At 47.8% G+C, this 18,012-nt stretch overlaps 1 protein-coding gene across 6 annotated transcripts in view; it reads left to right on the forward strand.

The window, feature by feature from the left end:
* Positions 1-17,261, forward strand: part of FAM219A (family with sequence similarity 219 member A) — a 78,870-nt gene extending 61,609 nt beyond the window's left edge. For 2 of the 6 annotated variants that reach the window (XM_053294045.1, XM_053294049.1), the window contains exons 4-7: positions 6,110-6,190; positions 6,697-6,751; positions 7,853-8,007; positions 11,547-17,261. In XM_053294045.1, the coding sequence (XP_053150020.1) occupies positions 6,110-6,190; positions 6,697-6,751; positions 7,853-8,007; positions 11,547-11,583 (328 nt within the window). In that variant the 3' untranslated portion in view covers positions 11,584-17,261. Of the gene's footprint in view, positions 1-6,109; positions 6,191-6,696; positions 6,752-7,852 lie in introns of all 6 variants that reach the window. The other 4 variants (XR_008315761.1, XM_053294046.1, XM_053294048.1 and 1 more) reach the window with 4 other exon arrangements.
* Positions 17,262-18,012: the final 751 nt, after the last annotated feature.

Consider the following 18,012-nt stretch of genomic DNA (forward strand, 5'->3'; position numbering starts at 1 on the left):
ACACATCAATCACCAGGGCGGAACCAAGTCCAGATCGCTCATGAGGAAAACAGACCTCCTCTTCCGGTGGGTGGAGACCCATATAGCCTCCATATAGGTGGAACACCTCCAAGGAGTAGCCAACGTTCAGGCGGACTGGCTCAATCACAGCAAACGGTGGACCCAGCAGAGTGGTCCCTCCACCAAGAAGTGTTTCTGCATCTGACCTCGATACTGGGGATCCCACAGGTGGACTTATTCGCCTCTCCGACCAATTACCGGCTTCCCCACTTCTTCTCCCGTTTTCAAACCCAAAAAGCCGAGGCATCAGGTTGTGAGTGCAACCAGCTGGCCCCCCAGCCTCCTTTACGCCTTCCCACCTATGGCCATAATTCCCAGAAGATGCTGCTAGAATGGGCAGATTTCATTCTGATAGCACCTCACTGGCCACGTCGGCCATAGTTTTTGGATCTGCAGTCCTTGGCAATTCACCCACCGCTCTTCCTCCCCCCTCGCCCAGACCTGCTCTCACAGGGACCACTACTTCATCCAGACCCCAAGTGGCTCCAACTCTGCGCCTGGAGGTTGAGCGTGAGGCAGTAGCACGTAAGGGATACACCAGAGCGGTCCAAGATACCATTCTGGCCTCCCGCAGGACGTCAACAACCAGAATCTACCAGACTACCTGGACAGCTTTCTTACGCTGGGCAAGTTGGAGGAAACTTAATCCACTCAAAGCAGGTGTACCAAAGGTTCTGGCATTCCTACAATCCGTAGTGGATCTGAAGCGCTGCCCCAACTCCTTGAAATGCCAAGCATTGGCCTTAGCATCAGTGCTACACTTGCCCCCCCCCCCCCCGGATCAAAGGACCTTCAGCCCACAAATCCAGGTTTCTAAGAGGGGCATCCAACATAGTCCCTCCTCCAATACACCATTTCCTTTCCTGGAGCCTGAACAAGGTCCTCAATGCCCTAACTAGAGCCCCCTCCGAGCCGCTCTCAGCAGCTCCCTTGAAGCTGCTGTCCTACAAGACCCCTTTTTTGGTTGCCGTCACCTCAGCTCGCAGAGTTTCTGAGTTAGTGGCGCTGTCGTCATGGAAGGAACTATGTACCTTCATCCCGGACGCAGTCATCCTCAGGGTTGACCCTACCTTTCTCCCCCAAGATGAACTCCACCTTCCATAGAACCCAGGATCTAATTCTGCCGTCCTTCAGCCCCTCCTCTGCCCGCCCCAGGGAGAAAATATGGCATACTCTGGATGTGCGCAGGGCCCTACGCATATAATTTACAGTGTACCGAACCTCTATGCCGATCAGACTCCTCGTTCGTCTCGTTCCAGCGCTCTTCACAGGGACACAAAGTCTCCAAGTCGGTTCTGGCCTCCTGGCTCTGCAAGTGCATATCACTCGTTTACAGAGCTTCTGGTCTGACAGCACTCAGCAATGTTACAGCGTATTCTATCCGTAACACTTCCACGTCAGCTGCCTTTTCTGCATGAGCTCCCCTCACGGATATGTGCAGGGCGGCCACATGGTCTTCCACCACTCCCTTTATTAAACACTACAAAATATCCTCCTTCCTGATCGCTCAGGCCGCCTTCGGGCGTACAGTCCTTCAACATGTGATATTAGAACATCCGTTCTCTCTCAACAAGTACAGCTTGGGCACATCCCATTATGACGGATGGACTATGGTCCCTGGGGGGGAAAGGAACATTGTTTCTTACCGTGAAGGGTACTTTTTCCCAGAGATCGTAGTCCATCCGGCCCACCCTCTGATGTACATAGTTAAGCCTTATGTCAAAGAGGGAGGGGTTCGCTACCTGGGAAAGAGTTGGCCCTGAGTGTCAGTCCCAGAAAATCCTGCTTTGTCTCAGCGTGGTCCTGTCCTCTCTTTCTACCATTGGCATGGTTATACTTCCTGCATTACTAATATCAATACTTAGCCTCTGTGCTCTCTAGATTCTACCAGTGCTGATATGCTCTCTTTTCAACTACTGTCAAGGAACTGGTGAGTGGTGCCACCCACTGGCGCCGGAAGCTAGCTAAAAATAAACTACTTCCTGTCTGCTGTGGGCATGCCCAGGAATACAACCCATTATGATGGATGGACTACGATCCCTAAAAATTACCAATTTTTATCCACTCAAGTAATCAATGGAAAAACAATTGGTAACCTCTTTTGAAATTTGATTTTTATGTAAAAGGCATTGTGGGAAGAAATGTTGAGCAGATACACTTCCCTGAAAGACAGGGGAAAATGGCATCACCAGAGACAAAAGTTTGGGTGGTATATAAATGTGATAAATAAATAAACAAGTAATTGCCTGCTTATCAGCTTGGGAATATGCTTATAATGGGAGGTATAGAATGTGTTTGTCACCTGATGCCTACTGAGTTTATTTTTTTAGAAAATCATATCCCGTAGTGGAAAATGATCTTGCTATATGTGTTGTGGCTGTGCTTCTAAACTGTTGTTTAAACAATTCTTCCCAATCCTGCCTTGCCACTGAGTTCTTGGGTTTGTTGGAGCTAGGAGCATCAGCTCTCATCTGCAGTGTCTCATAGTGACCACGGGGGGCGGGGTTAGGGTCATGTATGAAAGTGCTGGACTCCTCCCCTCTTTTTTCTTCCAGTGTTAGTCTCCATTTTGTCTCTCTAGAGATGGCTGGCTGTTTTGATCTCTCTCTTCAGCCATGAGCTACAGCTGAAATAAGCTGCAGGCTCTTTCACATTTGTTTGTAACCTTTTCTTTAAATAAATCTTTGTAGTTCTTCAATACTAAAGAACTGTCTCAAGACCTCTTGTACAGAGTGTGTATCTGTGCATGGTGGGTAGATAGATACTTTATTTACGGCCAATGGCCAAAACAAAACAACACAAACAATAAACATTATTCCAGCATTCAACATTAACTTAATCGTTAACTTTAGCATCAATCAATGAACTACGAATTCTAATTGCGATGTAACAAAATTTTGCTACAACATGAGAGATGCAGAGTGCATTATCTTCAAGTAAAAATTTCACCAGCAAGTCGTCCGATTGATGTTGAAACCTAGAAAGGAGCGGCAGAATCAAATGACATCTAATATTACTATAGAATCTACAGCGTGATAAAATATGAGCCTTTGATTCAGGTTCACCCAAACCACAAGGGCACAAGTGAGCTTCCAGGGGTAGATGTCGAAATCTCCCCATTAATATAGCTGAAGGGAAGGCATTAAAGCGTGCTCTTGAAAAAGCCCAGTGGAACTTTCTGACAGTTATGGTGGACAAATATGAAGCTGGGGGGAAACCCCACTCTGGCCTTAAACTGACTGTAAAATGCCGGCAGACAGGCCAACTCGTTCTGGAGCTCCATATCATTTAAACGTTGAACTAATTATTTGGCTTTCATTAGGTCAGTTTCTAATAAAAATTCAGGATCCAGGCCAGTACGGGAAAGTTTATCCGTAATCGTTAGCAGCCAAATAGGCCGGGGTGTAGCCGAAAGAATCCTAGGCACAAGTCCCACTGGCTGGAGGTGGAGCTTCAGCCAGTAGAAAATAATCTGCAACCATGCCCTGGTTTCAATCCTCCACAACCCAGCCTCCTGTCATAGCGCCACATTGGGGGTGCATCTAGATGTACCAAAAAGCGCTCTTAGAAAGCCCAACTGAACCCGCTCTAGGGGTGTAAAACTATCAAAGGGGCCCAGTTGAATTCCATACAAAAGTTCCAGTACAGTTTTAGTGAGGAATAATTTAATGGCGGAAGGAATATATCCTTCGCCCTGCGCATGGTGAAATCTCAGAATAGCTACCGCGCTTTGTTGTGCCAGATCAGAAACCATTCTAGCATGAGCATGTTGCCTGTTGTTATATTGAAATATCACACGAAGATATTTGATTTGCTTTACTTTTTCGACTTGATGTCCCCCAACAGTCCATCTAAAACTCTTAGCTTTATTGTTAAAGCAAACTATTTTCGTTTTGAAATAATTGATAACCAGATGTTCCTCCTGACAATGTGTTACCACAGCCCCAGAGCTCTCGTAAGACCTGATCTAGTTTGGGAAAGAATCACTGCATCTTCAGCATACATCAATAGTAGCAGCCTTCTGTTTGCTAATATAGGGGCAAAAGTATCCAATTCCTGTAAATGTTTCATTAAATCATTTACATAAAAATTAAACAAAAAAAGTGCAAATATGCACCCGTGTCTCACACCTTTTGTAGCTGGAATTGCTTTAGATAAGTGACCAGTAGAGTTCAAACGAACACAGATAGAAGAGTTTATTTATAATTTATTTATTATTTATTTAAAAATAATATTTATTTTTATATATATAAAATTTATAAAGTAACAATAAAAGCCACTTATCAATTGATGTATTAGCCAATTTTGCCCACAATAAATTTCTAGAAATAGAATCAAAGGCTGAACGAAAGTCAAGAAATGCAGCAAAAAGCGATCATTTACCCAAGGAGATGTGCTTTTCAATAAGATGTTGCAGGATTAAACAATGATCTATAACAGGATTAAACAATGATCTATAACATCTGCCCTGTCTAAAGCCGGCTTGCTCATCTTCTAATAAGCCTTCCTGGTCCAGCCAGGGACATAATTTTATGCATAGATGTTTCGCATATAATTTGCTTATTATATTTAAGAGGCTTATTGGTCTGTAGTTGGATGGATCTTCTCTTTTCCCTTTCTTGAAAATTGGGACCACCATAGCCCTACCCCAGTCCTTTGGGATGTAGGCTGTCTGATCTATGTAAGTGAATAAAGCAGCCAGCACAGGAGCCCACCAGTCAACGTGATCCTTCAGAAGATCAGAAAGAATAAAGTCACTTCCTGGGGCTTTCCCACCTTTAAGTTGGGAAATGAGTTGCTTGATCTCTTGAAGAGATACAGCAGGCCACTGAGGCAAATCTCCTAAAGTTAGATCCAAGCAGAAATGCACACTCTGATCAGTATATAGACACGCAAAGTGAGACTCCCAAATTTCCGCTGGGATTAAAAAAATCCCTGTTGTCACTGGGAGAATTGGCAGAGGCAGAAACTAGCCTCCAAAAACCCACTGAATCCTTATTCTTGACTGTATTAAGAAGCAATAGCCAATTTTCCTGCATAGAGGCTTTTTTCTTGCTCCTCAAGAGCGCCTTATAGGCTTTCTTTTTCTTAGCTAGTTCCAATTTCAATAGCAGGGTCGGATTATTTTTAAAACTGAACAGAAAAAGAGACCAAACCCCTTTTTGCTACTATACAATCCTGATCAAACCATTTTGGGGGGTGTCTAGGACCTCTTGCTTTGCTGCTTTCTCACCAAACTGGTTTTGCTTTGCTGTTTGGGGTCTGAACTTCCATTCTTCCCCCACAGGGTTAGGATCTGCAATAGTGTATCAGCCACCTGCTAGAACAATAGTATTTTCTTGGAGAGAAAAGTTGTACAGAGTGTGTATCTGTGCATGGTGATCTCTGGGCAAATCACAGAGAGAAATCCTCCCTTCAACAAGCAGGGGACGTCATAAAGGCTGAATATGTGACAACAGTAGGAACTTCAGGGTATGCTGTAGTGATTCTCAGAATGTAGCTGAGAATGTCAGGGAGGGTTCCATGATCCTATAAAGATTTTTACTTAGGTTTTTACTGTAGCAGCACACAGCTGGAAAAGCTCCAGATAGTATTAAGAGGTTTGCAGGCCACTTTTGGAGCAATTACTGGTGTGTTTGTTTGTTTGTTTGTTTGTTTGTTTGTTTGTTTGTTTAAGCATGAACTAAGCATCTTTTGGAGGCATGAGGGTGCTTCCTTCTTTTAAAGGAAATCTGTGTATCTCTAGCAAGTGTCTGTAACCGAACACAACAAGCTAATGAAATCAACGTGGCAGGCTGTGGACAGCCCATAGCAGTCTGGTTGGATTCTGCACTGATGCTGGATTTGCAGACTCTGCCTGCCCATGGAAGGAGATTCCTGCCACTTCTTCCAGCAGCTTCTGCCTTTTGCCCAGCTGCTTTCATACTTAATGTGCTTCCTGATATTATGAAACAGGACAGAATAGCTTCTCTGCTCCCTGCTTATTTTTTGTGTTGAAAGTTTGTCCAGTAATGTGTGTAATAAATATGTATTTTTAAAAAAATTTCAGACTGGTGGTTCCAAATAAAGGCTATTCGTCATTAGATCAGAGTCCTGATGAAAAGCCACTGGTAGCACTGGACACAGACAGGTATGTATTGATATAATTAACAAAGTGTGTGATCTGTTCACATGCATATAAGTGCAATATGTCTTGGGAATGTTCTCCTCACTGGCTTCTGAGGGTGAATCAGATGGTGGCCATAAAATGATCCATACATTAAAGATGCTTTCTGTAGGAGAGCAGCAGTAATAACATTCACTTTTCTAAACTTGTTCCCCTAACTTCCCCTAACTCCTGGTGACAAGCATACATTACAGCGTAAATGTGCTTGCTGCTGCAAGGTGTGGCCATGGCTTAGATGGCATTCAAAAAACACAATGGGCCAACACCTCCGTGCCCTGCTTGTGAGCTTCCTGGATATGTCTGGGAGCCACCGTTGGAAGCAGGATGGTGGAATAGATTGGGCTGTTTGACCCAGAAGGCACTGCTTGTCTGAACTCTGTGAATGCCAGTAAGGTGGCCAGCATGCTGCAGAAGGCAGATCTCGTTGACTGGGTGTCCCTTTCCTCTCTGTGCTTTATTTTTCTCTGCAGTGATGATGACTTTGACATGTCCAGATACTCCTCTTCAGGATATTCCTCAGCTGAGGTGAGTCCCAGTCCCTTCAACTCATTCCCGTCCTAAGAAATACCTTTCTGTTTCCAAAGGGACCCAACTTTTTTAAAGGCACCATCTGCTAAATGATTGTGTTCCTTGTGTTCCGGGTCTTTATCGCTTCCTAAGCCGGAGCTAGGCAGGCCTAAGGTCAGCAGGTACTTTGATGGGACACCATCTGGGATCCTTATCATACCCACTCCAAAATCTTTGGAATCTCAAAATGTTGCACAGAAACATGTTCTTGCCAGGCAGATGTTGATGTTGTCCTTGCACGCGCACACACACACACACACACACACACACATATCAAAATACATAAATGTTCACTAGTTTGGGGGTTCCCAATCTAGGGTCCCCAGATGTTGTTAGACTACAGCTCCCATCATCCCCTGCCACAGTGTCCAAAGGCAGATTGATTGGCAACCCCTGAACTAGACTTTCTAATTTTGCGAGACAACTGCTTACCCCTGATAGCTGGGCAAAGAGGCACCTTTCAAAGTGGTGATTGTCTTTGTATTTAGCAGGGGGAGAGCAACTGACCCTCTTCAACTTCAGCAAAGTATTCCTCCAGTGGCTGTTGCTGGTGTCTACCTTTTCTAAAGAGATTGTGAGCCCTTTGACAACGGGGCCAGCTACTTGCTTTTATTCTTCTTTTTCTTTGTAAGCCACTTTGAGAACATTTTCATTGAAAAGGGGCCCTTAGGATGAAAATTAAAATTATATTTAGAAAGAAAGAAAAGGGGTCCCTAGGAATTGAACCTGGGACCTTTTGCATCTTCAGTTGGATCAGTGCAGACCATGAAGGGCCTCTGCCCAATACTGTCTGTCCTGACTGGACAGCTTGCCAACATCCCAAGTTCCTTCCCAGCTGGGCTGAGACTCCCTTAATTGGAGGTGTCAGGAATTGCATAGAGGTAGCGTTCATGCAAAGGACAGCCCCCGGCTGAGCTGTCTTCCCTCGTCTTCCCTCTCTTAAAATCTGGACCAGATTGCCCTTCAGGGCATTTTGACCTTAAGCAGGTTTTGCTCTGCAGAGGGCAGGAGATGGGGTTGGAGTGTCCGTTCTTTGACTTGCTGACTCTTTGTCTGCAGCAGATCAACCAAGACTTGAACATCCAGCTGCTCAAAGATGGGTATCGGCTAGACGAGATCCCGGACGACGAGGACCTTGACCTCATTCCCCCCAAGTCGGTCAACCCCACCTGCATGTGCTGCCAAGCCACCTCCTCCACTGCCTGCCACATCCAGTAAGGAGGGAAGCCTGGCAAGGGGCGATTGTGCTTTCCACTCTAACTGTAAAACTTAACAGCCATTGCTTCCTCCTATGGTAGGACATGCACCTCTTTGTCTTCACGGAGCCAGGAGAAACCAAAAAACAATAATTCATTTTATGGCCCTCTTCTCATGTTTTATTTTAAAACTACAGCAAGGAAACCATGAGATGGCAGCTGTGGGCCCTTGGTCTGGAAAAAGCCACTGGATCTCCCTTGACTTGGGCACAACTTGTAAAATTCCTAGGCAGGTTTTGAGCAGAACTGGATGAAGCTGCTGCAGTTAGCCCGGCCTGTCACACTGGAGCTGCAGGAAATGCTAAGGTCTGTGACTAGAGGCGGGGATATAGGGGCGGAATTCAGTTTGGAGAACCAGTTGCTTCTGGGATGGCATGGACTCACCCTGAGCAGGGAGGTGGGAGCAGGAATGAAGTACAGCAGCTTGCAGAAGGTCTAGTTTGGCTCAGATGAATTTATATGAAAACCAGGTATAAGCAACACGAAGGTGAGGGGAAAGTGGCATTTACAGCATCCTGCCAAATAAGCCACACTGAGCATAAAATAATGCAGTGCACAGTCAAATAGAACAACGTATCCAAAAGTCCAGCCCAGCCTCTTTGTTCGGCTTTCAGTTTGTGCCCCAGAACCTTGTCTAAGAAAGAAAGCAGTCACAGATGACGGCTGGGATTGCAAGGACATCTAAAGGACAGTTCCCATGAATGGGAGTTGAGGAGAAGCAGTTGCATGGCTCTTGCAGAAGCAACAGGTCTGTGCTTCTGACCCTTTGGTGCCCCCAGAAGAGGGGAGACTGCAGTGGGCTGAACACCACTGCCTGCATTAGCTGAAGAAGAGACTCTGGCACTCCAGGCAGCACAAGACCTTTTTGGCCCAGCTCCTCGCCTGCCGCAGCCTTGGCTTGCTCAGGGCTTATCCCAGAGGCTATCGGGACAGCAGTGTTTGCCCAGAAGCCTCCCCACATTCAAGAAGGGGGATCTGAGAAGCTGGCTCTTGACATCAAGAAGCCCAAACACATTAGCAGAAGGGTTTTATTTTTAGCTGTTGAGCGCTCAGGAGCAGCCCCGGGGCTTCTGCATGTCCCCAATGCAGAAGCTACTTTTCTGTACCAGAAAAGGCTTTGCCTTTGAGGGAAAGTACCCATGCTGCTCTTCCGCTTAACAAAGTGCCTGTTTTACTCTCTGACCCCCATTAGCATGCCACAGACAATAACAGACGTATCTGAGGGGGAAGTGGTACCCATCAGCTGCCAGCTAGTAAACATGGTGGTGCTTGCTGTAGCCTCCTCCAAACCTCTCTAGGACCACAGCTTACCAGCCGTAGTGGAGCAATTAACCGTACTTGGCTGCTGCCCCCTCATATTTTTCTTGCGAACTCGGGCTGTGCCAGTCCTTGTCATAAAGTGGGTGAGTTCTTCAGACAACAATGACTTGGTAATATCCTCCTCTAGAGGGGTCTACCTGGCCAAGCTTCAGATATGCCATTAACGGAAGTGTCCTGCCATGTTTCTGTCATTGCCAAGTTTCCTGCTGTGTGTAAGGTCGTCCCCTCTGGGGAATGCTGTGCTTGTGAATTGTCACACATCGATTAGTCTCCCTCCGTTTATGAGCACAAAAAGCAGACTGTGGTCTCCCGTCCAGGTGTAAGACAGTGTTGTGGCCTGTGGAGTCCGTTTCTCCCACGCAGGTCAGCCTTGCTTTCTTGTGTAGTGGTCCCTGGGTTTTGTATCCCAGCATTGGATGGGAGGACCTCCATTGTTCCAGATGAGCTGAAACTGTGCTTTTCTGCGGTGGGAAACAGGATTGCCAAATCAGTGTATCTGAGAGAAGTGACAATGGGCCTTGCCTGGCTGCTCTGTTCAGTTCATCCAGGTGCTGGGGAAGGCACCACAGGGACAGCACCAAGGCCCAGGCAGGCAGTAGCCTGCCAAAATGAGCTCTAGGTGATGGACAGAATCCTAGCAAAGACTAAACCTTTCACTTAACAAACTCTGAACATGAAGTGAAATTACCTTATCAGGAATAAAACCTAGGCCTTGGGTGATTGACTTGGGAACAGCATTCGAATCCCTTTCGAGAGCTTCTGCCTAGAGATTAACGGATCCATTTTGAGTTGCATATACTGCTTCTTTAAGTCAACCCTTAGACAGTCTTGGGCTTGGGCTTTTGCTTTGCTTTGTGGGCCTTAGGGTATTTCTAGTGAACCCAGTTGTGTATTATCTTGCACCAGCCTTTGGGATTGTGAAAGTACCATGCTTTGAAGTAAACCATTTTTCATATCTGCTCATAGAAGAGATGAGGTTCTAAATATTGCACACCTCCATGCTTACCTGTAAGCTCTCCTATCTGTCTGTGCTTTCCACAAACTTGGGTAAAACTGCAGGTTTTGCTTCTCTCCTTGTTCTCCAAAGTCCTTGATGGTGGCACAACATTCATGAAATCAGTGCCGAGACATAAAATGGAAAAAGTCTTTTGGCTTCTCCTTGCTCCTAGGCTTCATGTCTGTCTGTTTTCTGAGGAGGGGATGGATACGAGATTGGGGGAGTGGGGTGGAGGAGAGTGAGTAATGCGACCTTATCACCAGGAAAGCGGAATGTATTCGTGGAGCCCTACGTGACTGCCACAGGAAGCCTCCCAACCACTCTGCTACACTTCCATTTCTGAGGGCCGTTCCCCACCTCGCATGGAGGCAGACTGCAGTGTGCCCCAGTCCATACCGTCAAGAGGAAGGTGGAGCCAGTCACTGCTCCCTTAGCAGTGTACTTGTGTGATGCATGGGATTGCTTGGGCTCCCACTTTCCATTTTTTAGGTGTACACATATCATCTTTGGTGCATGCCTAAAAAATGTAACGTGCGAACTGGCTGGCCTTTGTAGAGAACATGAAACTGGAGCTTAGATCCCGTTCAGGAAGACGTCTGAGAGAGATGGTTCAGGGGACCTTAGCCTCGTTTTCCTTCCTAGAGCTTCACATGTCGGTCTTGGTGCTGAGCACTTACCTTTTAGTTTTCACATCTTGCGGGTGGGGGCGGGGGACCCACACCCCGAGGTTGTGAGGATGTGCTTGGCAACTCCGTGGCACAAGAAAGAAAGAGGAGGGAAGGGGAATATTCTTGGAGGTTTTGAATGCCTGGAGAAAACCTGAAGCAACTAGAACTCCTCACCCCAAACAGTTCTGTTGGGCAGAGAGCAGCTTGTGCCAAGGAGCTCATGATGGCATCACACAGTGGGAGGGAAGAGCCTGTTCCTCGCCCATGGCCAGCATGTCCATGCAAATTCCTGCTAGCTTTTAAATGCCACAAAAGTACGTTAACCTGTAAGCCCACGTTGGTTTCTCTGTCTTGATGGATGGCAAGCATCCACTTTCATATTAATGAGCTTAGATCGCTGGCTTTTCTGCTCCTGACACACTGCTTGGGTGAAAATTAGGAAACGTAGCAGCCCCCAGCTTGCTTTCAACAAAATCCCTTTTCTTAGTCATCTCATTCCCTTCTTCCTCCAGGCAGGTTCAGAAGAATGGAAGCCAACGCTCACCTTAGCCCAGCCCTCATCATTGGGTGCACTTTCCCCTCTTCACCGTCTAAAGTCCCCGCCTTTGCTGCTGGGGGAAGTGCTGAGCCTTCCTGCTGCATAATGTTGACGGGCCACAGTTTGCATGCAGTGGAGCTGTGGGCCCTCCTGCTAAGCATTTAGTCCTCGTTTGTCCTTTTGTCTGGCCTGTGGGTTCAGAAGAGATACTGCTAGCCTCGTCTGCTGTGTTGGCAGGGGCACTGCTAATCCACAAAGCCCAGGCTCTGTTGCAGCCAGTTTTCCATTTTCCCAAAAGGGCATCTGCCTCCATGGGATGAAGTGAGCGGTGTTTCTTGGCCCCTGCCTTTACTTGGACCTTAAGGAAAACCAGAGTGTCTTTCTATGTAAATGGAGAGCAGGGGAGAGGGAAAGCGGTTGGTCCCCTACTTCCACAATTAAGAGGCCAGTGAGAACAAGTTTTGTCTTTTAGTTTTTAAAAAGAAACTAAGTTAGTCATTTCTATCTTTTTTTTTTTTAGCAGCCCAACCCCAGGGAGACCAACAGCCAGGCTCTCCTTCCTCCCAGCCCTCCCCCACCAGCGTTGATTCAGTGGCGAATGCCTTCGGCTGCCATACAAAGGCACACAGAGGGGAGGCAGCCCCCCGGCAGCTTGCTGGGCAGCACTGTCTTCCATGCCGCTCTTTACCAGCTGGCACCAAAAGGGAGGGACACCCTGGCAGCAGCTTCTGTCTCATGCTGGCTCCTGCTGGGGAAGTGGAGGTGTCCATTTTCCCAGCAGCACAACGGCTTGTGCACCCAGAGTGAAAAGAGGGCAAGGAAAACCCACAGATCAGGGAAGGAGCTGAACAGAATCATTGTCAAATTAGCAGGATCTGGGGATAGCCAGCATGAGAGGATCCTCTGTATGGAAATGCCTGCCATTTCCTCCCTCCCGGGCACATGACAAACTCTGGCAAGCTAGTCTTTTTCTCTTGGACTTCAGTCTTCTTTCCTGAGCTCTTATGGGGTGTTTCTTCATGCCTCGCAAAACTGTGGCTACTTCTGATGGAGATCAAAGTATGCCTTGCTGCATGTTAACTCTTGGGCTTGGTGTTTCAGACCTCTCCTCCTTTTTGCTTCCCCGCCCCCCACTCTGTTTCTGAGCTCTAATGGCTTTCAGTAGTGTATAGACTATTGAAGGAGGCTTGTCATTTTCAGCATGAGATTCTTGCAATAGATACAAAACCTACCATTCCCTCTGGCTTTGCTGATTTGGTTTACAGAATTGAAGAACTGGTACCTTCCATTTTCAGTTTCCTTTGAACATGCAACAAGACTGGAAAACCATGTCCAGGTAGCTCCATTACACTCAGCGCCTAACTTAGTAGATGCTCTCCCTTTCTCCTGTGAGTTTGCTTTGTATTTGGAATTGCAGGTAGACATCTCTCAATTGGAAGCCCTTTACTCTCTTCACTTGTCTTGTGCAAAAAGGCTCTCACCTCTGTGGCAGAGCTGGCCATGGCAGCTTAGATGTGTCCATCAGGATTGAATTTGGTCATCAGATCATAGCCCTGACTTCTTGCGTTCTGGAATCTGTAGCCTTTCACTGAGCCATTTTTGCAGGTGGGAAGGTCACAGTCCAAATTCTGTCGTTCTCTGTCAACATCAGTTTTCATCAGTTCTTTCCAACCAAAGTGTGGAATTTGGAAAATAACAGAAAGCTATTTGGTGCTGGAAAATACTTTGCATCTGTGGGAGAGAGGTGGCAGTGTTGGTGTTTCCAAAGATATCTTTAAGGGAAGATGGAGTTTCAGTTTTACATCTTACTTGTAAGATGTAAATGCTTGGTTATGCTGATAGATGCTTGGCTATGATGCAGCTGTTTCCATAGTGACAAATTATGATCTAAGAGGTAGCCTGACATCAAGGGAAACGAAGATTATGGTGCAGCTCATTAAAATTCATACTGGAAACTGGCACAAAGGCCCAGACGGGGTGGCGCACTCTGAGAGAAATCCCATGAGCTTGGCCTCAGACAGGTCTGTCTTGTCCTTGTTACTGTGAATTTTCCATCTTTAAAGAGTCTGCAACTGCTGTAGCTCAACCTCTGGGCTTCATCAGAGCTTTTGTGTCTGTCTTTGGCTCCTCGTGGAAGAGCACGGAGGTTGACTGTCAGTCTGTCGCTCACCTTTTAATTTCAGAGTTCCCGCTCTTGCCCCAACCCTAGGACCTGGCCAAAGTGACTTGGTGGGGACTGCTGTGCCCCCATGCTCCCTGCTTCAAAGCAGATCAGGACTGCACATCCCCCAAACAGCAGACAAAACACAAATGCACACATTGAGACAGGGGGAGCCTTGAGGACTCAAGGGAGAAGATTGCACTTGCTCCCACACAAGTGGAGAGCCACCAAGGAGACCCAGTACTTGGATATGAGAGCAAAGATGTCTGCGAAACAACTCGAAAAGAGAGCACTTTTTCTTCGTCCCTTGTGATTGTACTGACAGCCATTTAGGTTCTGTACAGATTTAGCTTGGTTGTGCCAAATTGGAGCTCATGTGGTTATGACAGAAAACAGCATCTTCAACTGCAGTGTTGGAGAATTCTGCCTAAGCCTTTGGAAGGACTGGGTGTGTTCTCTGAATGCCCTCCCAAACTCACTCCTAGGGACATGTTGAATCTGTGCTAAGCCCCTCTTGCTGTATGGCCTTGGCCCAAATGTGACCTGCCCTGGGAATATTTGATCTGGGGCATGGGATGGTGGCTTGTCTTAGCTGATCTTTGTCATAATGAGACTTCCTTGGCTTGTATGTAATACATTGACAGTGCTGGCCTCTCTCTGTTCCAGGCTGTTTCCTTCTCCCTTAAGGTTGTGCTTTTCTTCCTGTGTCGTTCTGTTCTCCCCCTTGTTGAAAGGCTTACTGCTATGGCAACGTCCTTTTCGCAGAAGGAGGGAGCTCGCATCCGTTTGCCAAGCAGAGCAGACCCAGCCTGGCATGTGGAGGGAGAAGCCACAGTCTCTGCTCCCCTTCTCACAGGGCCCTGCTGTACCCTGGAGCAAGCGCTGAGACGTGACGGCTGAATACTGTGTAGATATTTGCTAAGCAGGGAGGCCGTTTGTCTGAACAGTCTCTCCCTGTGGCTTTATGCACAGCATTAGCAGCTGTCAGCTCTGAGCTGCATATCTGAGAATTCTCTTGAACAGCCCTCCCCCTGCTTCTAGCAAAATGCTGAGCAAACTGGTTTTCTCTTGTTGTCGTCATGCCACACTAGGCTAGCGGGATCTGACACCCTTCCCTTTTCAGGGTATATTCAGCCAGATTTGGATGCTAGGATTAGGGCCTTCTGTAGAGCAGTACAGGTTGGGGTCTTTTGTTCCAAAGGGAGCAGTTGATGCCACAATCCACAAAGTTTCAATCCGGTTTGGGCCCATGTGGAAAAGCTGGCCTCCTGCTGTTATTGCCCACAGGAGAAGTGGCTTAGAAGGAAGCTGTGGGTGCTCTTGCACGTTTCACTGCTGTTCCCCTCCTTTCCTCGCGGGAATAGTCTCTCCTCGGCAAGGCAGGACCCCTCGGATTCTCTTTGACGTTTGAAGCTGCTCTGAAAAGCAGGAGCCATCTCGCATGTGGTGGTGTCCTGTGTGCAGATCTATGTTGTACATAGGGAAGATCAGGGTAGTGGTTAGGGCAGGGGTGGGGGGTGGGGGGGAAATATGGGCAACTGTGTCACAGCTCTACAGCTTCCCAACCACTTTTAACCACAAGTGTACGGAGGATTAGAGGAGGAGTGGGCCAGTGGGGGGGGGGGCGGGGGCGATGGTCCAAACAGCAGCAAGAGCAGTAAAGGTGTACTCTTAGTTGTTGCCGATAAACCTTGGTATCGTGTCCAGTGGTTAGTTCTAGAATCGCAAGGCTTGTTAAATCGCACACCTCCATTATTCACACCTTGATTTTCAGAGTTAATGCCCTCTCCCCACTCCCCAGAGCTAGCAGTGCAAGGGCCTTGGGTCTTTTGCACTGAAATACGCCCGCCCCCCTCGACACTGTCCTCTTCCCCCTCCGCCACTGCCCCCCTACCCGGCAAGCAGGGCCTGCCAAAACTCTTTGCCCTCTTCCCCAAGCAGCTGCTGCACACGCCCCAAGAGAGGAAGCCCCACAGGAGGGGGGGGCTCTGAGACATCTCTGGGGCACAGCTAGCAGGTGGCGCGTTGCTCTGTGGCGTCTTCTAGGAGCATGGCGGCCCAGGTGGTTGGTGCAGGCAGGCCGGTCCTGCTCCCAAGCTGTCTGGAGCAAATGGAGCTGCAGGCAGCCGTGGTGTGGGCCGCAGCTGGTGGCGGTTGGCTCCCTTGCTCTCCCTCCCTGCCATACTGTTGTGGGCTGGGGGTTTCTGGCATCTGGCTGGTAGTCCTCTTCCCCTCCGTTTCTTAAAGGGGCGGTGCAGAATTCTTTCCAATGTCTTACCTTCTTTGCCCATTGGCGCTAGGCACCTTATTACCGACAGCAAATTGGTGAGATCTGCCCCCTCACCTTTTTCTTTTTAATTTTTGCACACACTGCAGTGCACTTGGGGGAAGTGGATCTTCCTGCCCACAGAAGTAGCTGGCAGGAAGCAGCTGCTATTCCTTTTTCATTTGTGCAGGGCTAGAGAATCCCTCCCCCCCCCCCCGCTCCCGCTTGCACTAAGAATCTCCAGCAGGACATGCTCTGGATGTGAAGTGGCAGATGTTACCTGGTGTGTCTCACCTTTATATTCTCCTTCCTGGAAAATGCGCTAGGGTTGGTTGTATGTAAACTCCTTTGCAGAGTGAGTGGTATCTTCAGGAGAAATGAATTGCCCAGCCAATAGATTTAGAGGAGATACGTTCCCTTGTCTCTCCTTGCTCCCGGTCGGCAAGATGTCTTAAATGCCAGCTTTTTGGGAGCCTCACTTCTCAGTATTGTATCCTGTGGGGCAGAAAAGGGAACTGGCTGGGCATGTGCTAAAATGGGGGTGGCCAAACTGAAGCTCTTGGGTTGTTGGACTACAACTCCCATCATCCCTAGGCACAATAAATTGTAGCTGAGGATGATGGAAATTGTGGTCCCAACACAGCTTTAGGTTGTCTACCCTTGTGATCATATTAAAGAAGAAGCCCCATGCCCTGGGAGAAAACATGGCATCTGCTTTCATCTCAAGGCAGGTTTCAAATTCCCATCAGTGTCCCAACTCTTGTGTGTGTGGAACAGCCAAATGGGAGGTGGTGTTCAGCTTGAACAGTGGCTTAACTGGAATCTGTGTTGAGTTTTGAAGCTTGGCCCTGCTGCCAGGGGACCATCTGGGACTCCTGCCGCTGCCCTTCTAATCACACCACACGCATGGAGTGAAGAGGGAGGGGAAGATCCTCCTTGTTTTGCTTTGGGCCCACTCCTAGTAGGTCAGCCTCCATCTTCTTGCAAACGTTGGTCTTAATTTTTGCTTTCCTGATCCAAACGATGTAGCACACTCCTCCTTTTCCCATCGTGTAGAATACTGCCTTAAACAGATCTGTTTGGTTGTCTTTGGTTTTCTTAATTTACCATCAACTTTATGCATTAATTTATTTTTAAAATGTGGTTTTTGGAAGACATGAAACATGTATAATATTTTTTTAACATTTCCATTGCAGTATTTATCATTGTTACTGGTTGTGTGTAGTGTAACAGAATTAATATTAAAAAGCATACATATGAAACCTGCCTCTGCGGCCTCATTGTGTGACCCTCGGCCGTTGAAAGGATAACTCTTCTTGCTGTAAGACTGGTCGCGGCTTGCCCTCGTGAGCCAGGCAGGTGCCAAAGGAAGCACAGCTGCCTCTGCTTCCTGGCAGCAGCTTGGGTTTCCTCTCTCCCTCCCTCCCTCCCGCCCTGCCAGAAACCCAAACTGCTGCCAGGAACCAGAGGCAGTTGTGCCTCCTTCGGCACACACACTTGCCCTGGCTCACGAGGGCAAGCTGCTGCTGCGTAATACCAAAGGTCAGAGACCTCCCCATGAAGGTTTGGTGGCTTGTCTTTTGAGTCCTAGTTCCCACTCCACGCCCTTTGCCATCAAGAGCTCACAGCCTCTCTTCTGTGCCAAACCCCTGTCCAGCATGTTTCCTGGCCCTCGCTTTTTCAGCCTCTGTCTCCAGGCCCCACCAGCACCTGCCAAGGGTGAGACTTATTGCAACCCACTGGCACGGCCCTGGTCTTAAACCTTGCATGGCTAACCTTCCCCCTTTGGTGGTGGCAAGTCTCTGAACAGCAACAGCCTAATGCTCAGTCCATTATGGGGAGGAGAGCAGCTATCACTCATGGGCACCAAGGCAAGAAGGAGAAAAGAGGAGAGATTCCATCTTCAGAACTTGGATTTCTTTGTCCAAGGTGTAAGCTAGCCAAAAGTTCCTGTCTCCCAAATGCAAGAGGAGGGATGCAGGGGGTGGGGAGGACAGTTTACAGCCCGGAGGG

The sequence above is a fragment of the Hemicordylus capensis genome, chromosome 2, assembly GCF_027244095.1.
Source record: "Hemicordylus capensis ecotype Gifberg chromosome 2, rHemCap1.1.pri, whole genome shotgun sequence".
Taxonomy (NCBI): Eukaryota; Metazoa; Chordata; class Lepidosauria; order Squamata; family Cordylidae; genus Hemicordylus; species Hemicordylus capensis.